Source organism: Sapajus apella, unplaced genomic scaffold (genome assembly GCF_009761245.1).
Source record: "Sapajus apella isolate SASKATOON/1434 unplaced genomic scaffold, GSC_monkey_1.0 scaffold30, whole genome shotgun sequence".
In the NCBI taxonomy this organism is placed as follows: domain Eukaryota; kingdom Metazoa; phylum Chordata; class Mammalia; order Primates; family Cebidae; genus Sapajus; species Sapajus apella.
Window position 1 is genome coordinate 21,963,777 of NW_022436970.1, and position 13,085 is coordinate 21,976,861.

Below are 13,085 nucleotides of genomic sequence, written 5' to 3' on the forward strand. Positions count from 1 at the left end.
CACTCATTCCACTGCCTGTGACTGACTGAAGGGAAGCAAAGTAACTCCTCCGCAGCATCTGCCTTTCTTAACAGCAGACTGGTTGTTTTCTTCTGCTGTTCAGAGCAGTTATTCAACAACTGCATGAGCAGAGGCATGAGCATCTGTCAGACAATGGGGATGCCAATGTCTTAGGCTTGGCTGTGATCTGCTTGATAAAAGGAATGAGTTCCTGGGGGTCTCTTCCTTCATAGTCTTTGAGCATGTGTCTGAGCAGACAGGAGGAACAGAAGGACTTCTTCCTCCAGGCAAGTTATCATGAGATGAAGGAACGTGGGAATGCCGCTTCTGAGCATATCCTCTACAAGGCACGGCTGAGGGCTGATGAGAACGTCTGTAAACAGCGCAGAGCCTCGGAACAGCCACACTGTGTCCCAGGTTGCTTGTTGCTCTGGCAAGTCCAGCAGCATAGTTGAGGCAGTCTGTTGTGGATGCCTGCCTTTCTCCGTCTGCTGTCAGCATTGGTGTTCCTAACAGAAATGTAAACTTTTCCATCAGTGGCCTCCACGGATTCCTCAATTAATGCTTGCTTCCTTTTTGATGGGTGTTTGCTATCAATAATCAGTACTCCAGCTGTCTCCTAAACAAATAGTTGGTTATTGTTCTTTGATAAGGACTGCTAACCATTCTCTGTGGAGAAAGCCCTGATAAGTCTTGTATTCTATTGAGAATATCCTCAATGAAAGGATTCATTGTTTCTTGAGAGATCTGACAGATCTAAAGAACTGCTAAGCAGTTGTGCTGCGCGCTTTTGTACGACAGTGTTACAGACCCCTGTGATCTAAGAAAGCCATTAATACCCACGGAATATGCTGAGGTTCAGCTGTGAAGAACTTTCCTGTCTGACAAGTTTCAAAGAACTCATGTCACAGATGTGTACTGAGAGGAGCTAACTCATGGCATTACCAATGCCTGCACCATATTTGCAAAGCACTAGCCATCGAACCAGCACCTGAGAAAGGGGCACCATGAGATCCTGGAAGAGCTTCTGCCAACTGCTATAGCAAGCTTGCTGCTTCTGCAGCTTCTATAAACTGTGTAGCCTGCCATTGCTACAGTGTCGAAACAAAAACTGCACAGGAGCCAGCAGTAACTGGTAAAGCTTGAGCTAGCCGGTCCACAGAGGTTGCAGTGAGCTGAGATCATGTCACTGCACTCCAGCCTGGGCGGCAGAATGAGACTCCATGTCAAAAAATAGAAAGATTTTCCTAGCTCCATTTCATCAGCAGGGTCCATTCCTCGATTTATAGTTTCAGTCGGATGCTTCTGTTGGCCCAGTCCTAGCAGCATATCTCTAAACCTGTCATTGGCTATGAGGGCCAGGTTTATGTCGCGGCTGTGGTAGTCTGCTCTCATGCTGGTAATAAAGACATACCCGAGAATGGGTAATTTATAAAGGAAAAGGTTTAATTGACTCATAGTTCCACATGGCTGAGGAGGCCTCACAGTCATGGCAGAAGGTGAATGAGGAGCAAAGTCACTTCTTACACAGCTGCAGGCAAGAGAGGCATGTGCTGGGGACCTGGCCTTTATGAAACCATCAGATCTTGTGAGACTTACTGTCACGAGAACAGCACAGGAAAAACACACCCCCATGATTCAGTTACCTCCCACCGGGTCCCTCCCATGACGTATGGGAATTACTAGCATTCAAGGTGAGATTTGGGTGGGGTCACAGAGCCAAACCATTATCAGAGGCTTTTGTGTGAAGCCCCAAGACTTCCCAGCATTGACCTGTCACTTTTGATTTGTATGATGATTATTTGGTAGAATTTGCTGCTGTGGTTCCACCAGGTTTGAATGCCCTATTCCCATTATTCTAGTAGGTCTGCTACTGAGAGAATGTTTAAAGAAAGAAAAAAGAAACACAAAAAGTAAACAAACACTTAGGCCGTGCAGTGAGATATTCTGTAACAAAGGGCAAGAAGGTGACTCAGGCTTTCATGTTTCATGTAAAGGGCTTCTCTGGCTCAGGGGTCCACATTTCTGCATGACAGCTTTCACCGTTTACCTACTTTTTTCCTGAATTTTCTGAGAGGGACTTGTACTTGTTTTGCAAACAGTTACACTTTCCTTTTCATAAACAGTTACACTTTCATGGTGTTATGTAGATTGACCTTTCAGCAGCAATTATTGGAGCACCTGTTTCCTCACAGCCTTTTTGATAAATTGTATTCAAAATTTGGGGATCTTTTATACTCATCTGATAGGTTAGAAAATAGTGTTTTATTGTACGTTTAATTTGTATTTTTCTTACAAGGAGTAAGTTTGAGGGCTTTTCCCGTTAAAGAATACCTGTATCTTCCCATAAGACTAATTCTTAAATTCTTTTGTCCATAATGTATTAAAAATGATAGTATTTTGTGAACTATATTTGTTCATACAGTTTACTCCTAGACAACACACATTTGAACTGCACAGGTCCACTTATATGCAGGTTTTCTTCTACCTCTGCCACCCCGAGAGATCAAGACCCCCCACTTCCTCAGCCTACTCAACATGTAGATGGAGATGAAAATCATTTCCACTTAATGAATAGGAGATATATTTTCTCTTCTTTGTGCTTTTCTTAATAAGGTTTTTTGCCTCTAGCTTTAATGTAAGATTATAGTAATATAATATACATAACATATAAAATATGTGTTAACTATTGATTTTACTGGTAAGTCTTCTGGTCAACAAGAAGCTATTGGTAGTTAAGGTTTTGGGTATCTTATGGGCAGATTTTTAACTGCATCGGGAGTCAGTGTCCCTAACCTCTATGAGTTGTTCAAGGATCAGCTGTACATTTTTTTCTAATTTGTTTGCCTTTTTGAGTTAAAAAACTTTTTTAACTGGGGAGAAATTTATATATATGTATAGCTAAGTTTGTTAATGTTTAATGACTTTGGGCTTTGGTGATATTTAGACTTCTTCACTGACATCATGGAAAAATAACCCCTTCTCTTATATCTGAATTTTATAATTTAAGAGTTTTTTTTTTTTTTTTTTTTTTTGAGATAGGGACTCACTCTGCTGCCCAGGCTGCAGTGCAGTGTCATGATCATAGCTCACTGCAGCCTTGACCTCCCAGGCTCAAGTGATCCTCCTGCCTCAGCCTCCTGAGTAGTTAGGACTATAGGTGTGCACCACCACACGTGGCTAATTTTGTTACTTTTATTTTTGTAGAGACAGAGTCTTGCTATGTTGCCCAGGCTGGTCTTGAACTCCTGCCCTGGAGCAGTCCTCCTGTCTTGGCCTCCCAAAGTGCTGGTATTACACTCGTGAGCTGCTGTGTTTAGCCATAATTTAATGTTTTAAACTAAATCTTTGATTCAGTTTTATTCTTTTGGTGGCACAGGTGGCCACCCAGATGTGCCAACATCATTTGTTAAAGAAATCGTATTTTCCCCACTGAAGTGTAATGCCATCTTTATCACACTCCCACATCAGTATATGCCTTTTCTGGACTCTTCTATTCCACTAATCTGTCTTTTTATTCAAGTGTTCTGGTACCAAGAGGTTTTAACTTTTTAGTGTACTTTGATAACTAGAAAGCCAGTCTTCTCTTGATACTCCTTTTTAAAAGTGTATTCTTGACTTTTTTCACATATTTATTTTTCAGATGCATTTAGAATCTTCTGCTAAAGTTCCAAAAACTTTAGTTCCAAAAACAGTCTTGTTGGTGTTTGTATACAGTGATAAATTAAACCAAGGAGAATTGATGTCTTTGTAACTTAGTCTTTGTCCCAAAGAATAGGGTATGCATTTCCATTAATTCATCTTTTTTTTTTTTTCTTTTTGAAAAGTATCTCAGTAACATTTTGAAATTTTCTTTGGATTTTTTTTTTTTTTTTTTGTAAATAGGAAAAGTATTGAGTTTCTTGTATTAAAACGGGTATCTTTCTGAGTGTCTAGGTTTTTTAGATTATGTGGTAATATTATTTGAAAATAATGACTGACATTTCTAGTTTATACTGTCTATTGCTTTATCTTGTCTAATGTCATTGACTACTATCTCTAGGCCACTATAAATTATGGCAGTCATAGTGAACTTTTTTCCCTGACTTTAATATATTTTTCTATTAAGTTGATTGTTGTATTGAGATATGTTTTATTCACTTTTTCCTGTTTTTAGACCTTTTTTAAGACTACACTTTGAGTTGTAGCAAATACCTTTTCATGTTGAAGATGTATATATATCCTTTTTCCCCTACATTTGTTAATATATTTGAAGAGAAAAGCTATTGGCCAACTCCAGGGAAGCTTGCCATGTGGGATTGCAGATCTAGCTTTCCAGATCTTTCCATTTGTCAGAGTTGGAAATCTGGATTCCACTTCCTTTTTTAACATTGTGTGGGTGAAGCAAAACATATGGAGGCCAGATTTGGAGACAGCTTCAGGACTTCCAGTTCGTAGTCTCTGTTCTAGTCTATTCCCAGATATTAGAACCTAGTGCAGATTTAGATTATGTCACCCTGCATAAGAGATGTAGTTTTATTTTGGTTTGGAAAAAATCTGATTGCTTGGGAATGGCGTCCTAATTTTCACTAGTAGATATTATAGTCTCTTATACCCTTTTATACCTTGCATTTTTGATTTGTCATGATAAGGCCTTTAGGTAACTATGCATATTTCTGAATTAATTTTTACCTATTTGTTTTAAGCAGTCTTAAATTTTAGATGTCTTTAAAATATGCACTATCACCACAAAATAAATGTCTCTCATTTTAAAACCTTATTTCCTTTTCCATTTTTACCCCTGTGATTTGTGTCTGTGCCTTTGTTTTTATTTCTGTTCTGTCATTGTTTAAATCACTTTTCATTCTTTTTTCCTTTCTTTCTTTTTTTTTTTTTGAAATAGGGTCTGGCCCTGTTGCCAAGGCTGGAGTGCAGTGGTACAGTCATAGCCCACCACAACTCCCGTGTCCTGGGTCAAGCCATCCTTCTACCTCAGCCTCCCAAGTAACTGGAACCACAGGCAGGCATCAGCATACCCAGCTTATTGTTTTAAAACTTTTTCTGCAGAGACAGAGTTTTGCCATGTTGCCCAGGCTGGTCTCGAACTCTTGAGCTCAAGCGATCTGTCTGCCTTGGCCTCCCAGAATGCTGGGATTACAGGCATGAGCCACCGTGCCCTGCCCACCTTTCTTTTTTTCCTTTTCCTTTTCTTTGCTTTTTTTTGAGATGGAGTTTTGCTCTTGTTACAAAAGTAATCTATAAAGGTAGAAAATATATTTCCTCGAATACAATATTCTTCGCAAGAATAATTCACGTAAAAAAGAAAGGGGCTGGATGCAAAGGGGCCGGGTGTGGTGGCTCACCCCTGTAATCCCAGCACTTTTGGAGGCTGAGGTGAGTGGATCACCTGAGGTCGGGAGATCGAGACCAGCCTGGCCAACATGGAGAAACCCGTCTCTACTGCCTAGGCTGCAGTGGAGTAATCTTGGATCACCACAACCTCCGCCTCTCCAGTTCAAGCAATAGTTTTGCCTCGGCCTCCTGAGTAGCTGTGTTATCAGGCATACGCCACCACGGCCAGACTAATTTTGTATTTTTAGTAGAGACAGGGTTTCTCCATGTTGGCCGGGCTGGTCTCGATCTCCTGACCTCAGGTGATCCACTCACCTCAGCCTCCAAAAGTGCTGGGATTACAGGGGTGAGCCACCACACCCAGCCCCTTTGCACCAGGCCCCTTTCTTTTTTACATGAATTATTCTTGCGAAGAATATTGTATTCGAGGAAATACATTTTCTACCTTTATAGATTTACTTGCATATGTGGAGAATTTCTTATATTTAGTGATAACAGAGAAGGAAACAGAGGTTTTCTTTCTCTTTAAAAAAACAACTTTTTTCTGACACAGTTAAGTAAATTTTAGTTAAAATGTTCTGGTGAATTTCGTTAACATGGCCAAAATCTTTCGATTTCATGTGGATTCTTTATTTGAGTTATCTGTATAGTACGTACATGTCACCTTAATTTCAGATGAATAAATCTAATCAAAAATTTAAAAAATAAAGTGATTCTAAGTTTTAGTTACCTGCAGTCAACCAAATTCTCAAAAATATTAAATGGAAAATTTTAGAAATAAACAATTCTTAAGTTGTAAACTGCTTACCATTTCACCTTGTGCTATCCTGCTCCATACCGAGAGGGATGAGAGGGACGCAGGTCATCCCTTTGTGTCCCATGCACTCACGCTGCTGCATTAGCCACTCAGTAGCTGGCTTGGTTATCAGGTAGAAAAACGTAGTATAGGTAGTTTTCCCTACTATCTGGGGTTTCAGGCATCCACTCGGGTCTTGGCACTGTTTTCTACTGAAAAGGGAGGGACAGATGTACTTACTATATTTCCATCAATTTGTGATTTTTCTTCTATTAGAAATAGTTTTAACTTGATTCAAAATTGAATAATACAGGAGACAGATCCACTTACATTTTATCAGGAATTGATATATACTATTTGTCTTAACTATTTACAAATTGCCTTTCATTGCATATGAATTTACCATTTTTAATTATTTGCATTTATATTTTTTTATTGGCGATATCCAGTAGGCCCAATAAATACTTATTCCAGCGTCACTTCTTCTCTTCCGGTCCCTTGCATTAAGCATGGGGTTATTCGATCCCATCTGCTTTCCTTCTCATTAAGAGGGAGCCGAGGTGCCGCTGGACCTACAGAATCAATCCCTTTTTCAGTGGGCGTACTTTCTCAGAGACTGAATTGTGTTTTCCCCAACTGTTAGGGGTTTCAGCAAGATTAACTCATAGCCCTTGATAACGTCAGCCATCCTGGGAATTGCAAGCTTTCGCATAACTGATCATAGGCGCAGCTTTCTATAGGGACCGCGGGGGGCCCTGGCCAGGACACTGGGCGTGGCGTTCAGGCCGAGTGATAGGTGTCCTCTCCCTCCGCAGGCTCCATCCGGGAGGAGAACGGCGTGCGATGGCACGTGTGTCCCTACTGCGCCAAGGAGTTCCGCAAGCCCAGCGACCTGGTGCGCCACATTCGCATCCACACCCACGAGAAGCCCTTTAAGTGCCCGCAGTGCTTCCGTGCCTTCGCCGTGAAAAGCACGCTGACGGCCCACATCAAGACGCACACCGGCATCAAGGCGTTCAAGTGCCAGTACTGCATGAAGAGTTTCTCCACCTCGGGCAGCCTCAAGGTGCACATCCGCCTGCACACAGGTACGACCTCAGGGCTGCGTCCACACGGCTACTGGCCACGGGGGCCCACACAGTACGGCGCACAGGTACCAAACACAAGTACGGCACACAATACGCGCGCAGGTACTGCACACAAGTACTGCCCACACCGTAGGTGTGGCCTGCAGTGCCGCATCCACACAGCCACTGCCCACAGGGACTGCACAGCCTACTGCACAAAGGTACCAAACACAGATACTGCACACAAGTACTGCCTGCACAAGTACTGCCACAGAGACTGCACAAAGTACCGCCCACTGCACAAAATACCACCCACACCATAGGTGTGGCCTACAGAGCTGCACCCACAGAGGCACTGCCCATAGCGACTGCACACAGTTACCAAACACAGATATCACACAAAGTACCCAACACAGCACTGTACATAGGTATTGCACGCAGTACCCAACACAGCATCATGTATGAGTACTGCACACAAGTACTGCCCACAGGGACTGCACACAGCACCATACATAATACTGAACACAGTACTGCACACAGGTGTAGCCTACAGTGCTGTACCCACCCTGGCACTGCCCACAGAGACTACACACAGGTATCACACACAAGTATGGCCTGCAGTGCTGCAACCACATGGGCACTGGTCACAGGAACCACACACAGTACCAAACACAGGTACTGCACACAGGTATCAAACTCAGTACCAAATTCAGGTACCACACACAGGTACCAAACACAGTACCACACACAAGTACAGCCTGCAGTGCTGCACCCACACAGACACTGCCCACAGGGACCACACAAGGTACCAATCACAGGTACTGTGCACAGGCACCAAGCACAGTACCAAATGCAGTACTGAACACAAGTACTGCACACAGTACCAAACAGCACTGCACACAGGCATCATGCATAGTACCAAACACAGTACTGCACACAGGTATGGCCTGTAGAGCTGCACTCAGGCACTGCCCACAGGGACCACACACAGTACCAAACAGTATGGTATACAGGTACTGCACACAAGTGTGGCCCACAGTGCTGCACCCACACAGGTCCTGACCACTAGCACTGTACACGGTATCATGCACAGGTACTGCACACAGGTACTGCACATAGTACCAAACAGTACTACATAACGGCATTCAACACAGTACTAAACATAGTACCACACACCCAGTACCCCATGAGTACTGCCCACAGGGACTGTATACAGTACCACACACAGTACCGCACACAGTACTACTCTTAGGTACTAAACACAGTACTGCCCACAGGTACCAAACAGTACTGCCCACAGGTACTGTGCACAATACCCAACATGGTACTGCACACATGTACTGTCCACAGGGACCACACACTGCACCACACACAGTGCTGCACTTAGGTACCAAACACAGTACCAAACATAGTACTACACAGATACCGAACAGTACTGCCCACTGGTACTGCACACAGTACCAAACACAGTACTGTACACAGGTACCACATACAGTACTGAACAGCACGGCACACAGGCATTATGCACAGTACTGCATATAGGCATCTCACACAGTACTGCACACAAGTAGTGCATAGAATACCAAACATAGTACAGCATGCAGTACTAAACACAGTACCACACACAACTGCTGCCCATAGGGACTGCGTACAGTACCACATACAGTACTGGACATAGTACCACACACCCAGTACTGCACTTAGGTACCAAGCACAGTATTGCACACAGGTACTGTACATAGGTACTACACACATTATTAAACAGTACTGGACACAGGCATCACACACAGTATCAAACACAGTACTACATACAGGCACTGTACACAGTACCAGAGTACTGCACATAAGTAGTGCATACAGTACGAAACACAGTATTGCACACAGTACTAAACACAGTCCCACACACAGTACCACACACAGGTACCACACATGGTACCAAACACAGTGGCACACACAGGCACTGCCAGTAGTTACTACATACAGTACTACACACAGGTATCACACATGGTACCAAACAGTGGCACACACACCCACTGCCAATAGGTACTGCATACAGTACTGCACACAGGTGCTGAGAAGAGATTGAGTCACAGCACCTGGGAGAGCAATAATTGAATACTTGGAGGATGTGTTTCCGTCTTTTCATCAGCAGTTGTAGAGTCTTTTCTGTAGGGTGGGCATGAGGCATCTACAGGTAAAGAAAACAGGTGCAACCTGGATCTCCATGGAGCTAAGGATATGCTGGGGGAGGCATGAAAAACAAGTAACACTTAAAAATGAACGTAGAATTGCAGAGGGTGAAAAGAGACTTCTGTCCGGATCAGATTTATATTTAGGCTGAGTGAGCCTTTCTGAGGACACAATGCATAGTCTCCATATGATCTGGGAAGATCTGAAGGCTTTAGCTGGGCCAGGGGGGAGGATCAGGGACCTGTTTGTACTGAGGCTTTCTAATCAGTATTAAGGGGTGAAATCTTTCATTATGGCGCTCCAAATTTTTTTAAATGATATATTTATTGAGATGTAATTTACATATTATAATATTTACCCTTTTAATGTATACAGTTTGGAATTGTGAAGCCCACATCACTGTCTGATTTTGGAACATTTTTATCACTGCTTCACCTCTCAAAGAAACCCTGTACTCATTGGCAGTATCTCCCAAATTCCCTCAGGGATCCTCTGCTGGGCTGACCCTGTGGATAAGTGTTTGACAAAGCTGAACTTACTCAGTTTTGTTGTATGTCTTTCTTTGAAGTTTACGTTTTCATTTGCTAATAAAATTATAAAACAAGGAAATATTCTTTAGAAGTGGGGCACAGTAGTAAGAGGATCATTAAGAGGATGTTAGTACTGTTATTATCATAGTTCACAATCAGTAGCAACTACTATTCATTGTTTGTTTGCAAAATGTGAGACATTACTAACTGCTGTTTAAACATTAGCTTACATAATCCCAGCAGCAGCCCTGGAGGCTGGTGTCCTTAAGCCACTTTCCAGAAGAGGACTTGAGAGAGACAGCATCCTTACATACTGTAGAATTTTTAAGAAGTACTAGTTGTTTGAATATCCATATTTTACAATTTAAGACCTTGTCCTAAAAATACAAAATGTTCTTTTTTTAATATACTTAAAATACTCTTATTACATGCCTTCATATCTATAATATGCACTCTATGCAAACAAGGGAAAATAATTTACAGTATCCATGAAATTATAAGCCTGGCCTATTAAATTGAAGGTTCAAATCAGTATTGGAAACACTAACATTTTATGTTGGCATTTGCTGTTGAGATGTAATTTCTTGAAATAATTCTAAAATGTGATTTTATTTTTATTAGGAGTTAGACCTTTTGCTTGTCCTCACTGTGACAAAAAATTTCGAACCTCAGGCCATAGGAAGACTCACATTGCTTCCCACTTTAAACATACGGAATTAAGGAAAATGAGGCACCAGCGAAAACCTGCAAAGGTTCGTGTTGGCAAGACGAACGCTCCAGTCCCTGATATTCCTTTGCAGGAACCGATCCTCATAACTGACTTAGGTAAGAGGGGTTGCAGGGAGTGGTTACAATTTATCCAGCACTCTTTTCTTTGCTGTTTCATGAATTGTGTATGCAAATTATGGTCTATGTAGTTAAATAGTTTTTTAGGCATAGTATTAAGGAGATCTGTGTTAAGCCTTGTTTTGCTTTATGGGCTAGCATGTTTACAATCAAGATTAAAATCCTAATTGTATCCAAACTGCTACTGAAATTGTTTTTTAAGAGACAAATAATGTGTAAGTGAAAACAGTAGTGTAAAAGTCCTTATTGAAGAAACATTGCTGCCTTAATGGAACCATCAAAGTGACAAGTGGTTTTTATGTGAAACATACAGTGCACGTTGTTCTTTTCATCTTCAGGTTCTTTGTGTTATTTGGGCTACTTTAATCTTTGGATTAAAAAGGAAAAGAAAATTCTGCCTGCTTATAAGTTCTTTTTAGATTCAATGTTATTATAACCAACCCAAACTATGATTTTGTTAATCTAGAAAGAAAACACTGCTTGTTAGAATCTTCAGAAAAATTATTTCTGTCAGTACTAGAACAAAATTTTAAAAAGCTCTACTTTTGCACCAAACCCAGGAAAAAAAAATTTTAAGAAACCTCATTGCTTTAGTTTGTTTGAGCTCCTGAATACAAAATACCACTGACTGAGTAGTTTATAAATACTAGAAGTTTACTTCTCACAGTTCTAGAGGCTGGGAAGTCTGAGATCATGGTGCTATCAGATTCAGTGTCTCGTGAGGTCTCTCCTCCTCATAGATGGTGCCTTCTGGCTATGTCCTCCCAAAGGTCCTACCTTTTACTACATGAATTTTGGGGGATCACAAACATTGAGACCATAGCATTTAATTAAACTCTGCATGTGAATTTATATTTTTATGCAGTTTCTATATTTCACTACTTTCCTGGGAAAGATAATTCAATCTGTAAGCATAGTAAACAAAATATAATTCCTTTATTCCAAAACATAGTGTACAGAGAGATTTTAGATTGTTATAAATAAGGGGCCCCCAATAAGATGATCAACAGCTATAAACTTGTGTGAATCTAAGAGTTTAACATCAAAATATAGAAACCAAAAAGAATTTGAAGAAGGAGGAAATGCTCAAATTCTCAAGTGTAGTGAAATATACTTAATTAGGTCAATTTAAACAAACACACTAAACTGAAGGAGATTCGAGCACACATATGAAAGGTGTTACTTAATAGCTTTATATAATCTTTTGCCTTAAATTACACACTTTTAAATATGCATGAAACAGAAGTTGATCACATTCTAGGGCACAGAAAATTTTCAATAAATTCTCAGAAGTTGATTTTATACAGGATACAATCTTTGATTATAGTTCACTGAAAAACTTATATAAAATAGCCATCCAAAATTTTATTACATGAAAAGAAGGACTCAAAACAGACACTGCATACTACAGATGTTGAGTATTATGTAAACAGATTGGATGGACCAAAGCTGTCCTAGGAAAAATGAAGACTTTTGAGTATTATTAGAAAATAAGACAGATTGAAAATAAGTAAAATATTTAACTCAAAAACTAGGAAAATTAAAAGAAAGTAGCAGAAAGGAATTCATATAGCAGTTCCCAACCTTTTTGTCATCAGGGACTAGTTTTGCAGAAGACAATTTTTCCACAGATGGGGGGTTGGGTGGGGGAATGGTTTCAGGGTAAACCTCTTCTACTCAGATCATCAGACATTAGATTCTCAGAAGGGGCGTGCAACCTAGATCTCTCACATGCACAGTTCACAATAGGGCTCGCACTCCTATGAGAATCACGATTCACAATAGAGCCTCCTCTCCTATGAGAATCTAATGTGCTGCTGATCTGACAGGAAGCAGAGTTCAGGTGGTAAAGCTCACTCACCTGCTGCTCACCTTCTGCTGCCTGGCCCAGTTCCTAACAGGTGGCCTGGGGCTTGGGGACCCATGAATTCATACATATAATGGAATTGAAGATAGAAGACAAAAAAATGTACAGAATAATAGATGATTGGTCACTAATAAATGTGAGAAAACATTAGGAATGAGAAAGAAGTTGTAAGCAACAGATACAAATGACGTAACAATTGTTTGCAAATACTCTATAACTTTTTGCTAATATATTTGAAAATTTTGATCAAATGAATCTTTTCTAGAATAATATACTTGGCAGAACTGACTGTAAAAGAAATAGAATACTCCAAAATACACAAAAAATTGACAAGATAGTAAAAGATTATCTTCTCCAAAATACCAGCCTGACTGGGCATGGTGGCTCACGCCTGTGATCCTAGCACTTTGGAAGGCCAAGGTGGGCGGATCACTTGAGGTCAGGAGTTTGAGACCAGC

General features: G+C 41.0%; 1 protein-coding gene and 1 long non-coding RNA gene across 6 annotated transcripts in view; both read left to right on the forward strand.

Annotated features, from left to right (window-relative positions):
- Positions 1-13,085, forward strand: part of ZNF236 (zinc finger protein 236) — a 155,078-nt gene that overhangs the window by 70,582 nt on the left and 71,411 nt on the right. For all 5 annotated transcript variants that reach the window (XM_032293893.1, XM_032293895.1, XM_032293897.1 and 2 more), the window contains 2 exons: positions 6,943-7,215; positions 10,536-10,739. In XM_032293893.1, the coding sequence (XP_032149784.1) occupies positions 6,943-7,215; positions 10,536-10,739 (477 nt within the window). The remainder of the gene's footprint in view (positions 1-6,942; positions 7,216-10,535; positions 10,740-13,085) is intronic.
- On the forward strand, positions 7,224-9,993 carry LOC116561862. The gene is made up of 2 exons (XR_004273638.1): positions 7,224-8,062; positions 8,111-9,993. It is a non-coding gene; the product is annotated as an uncharacterized LOC116561862 (long non-coding RNA).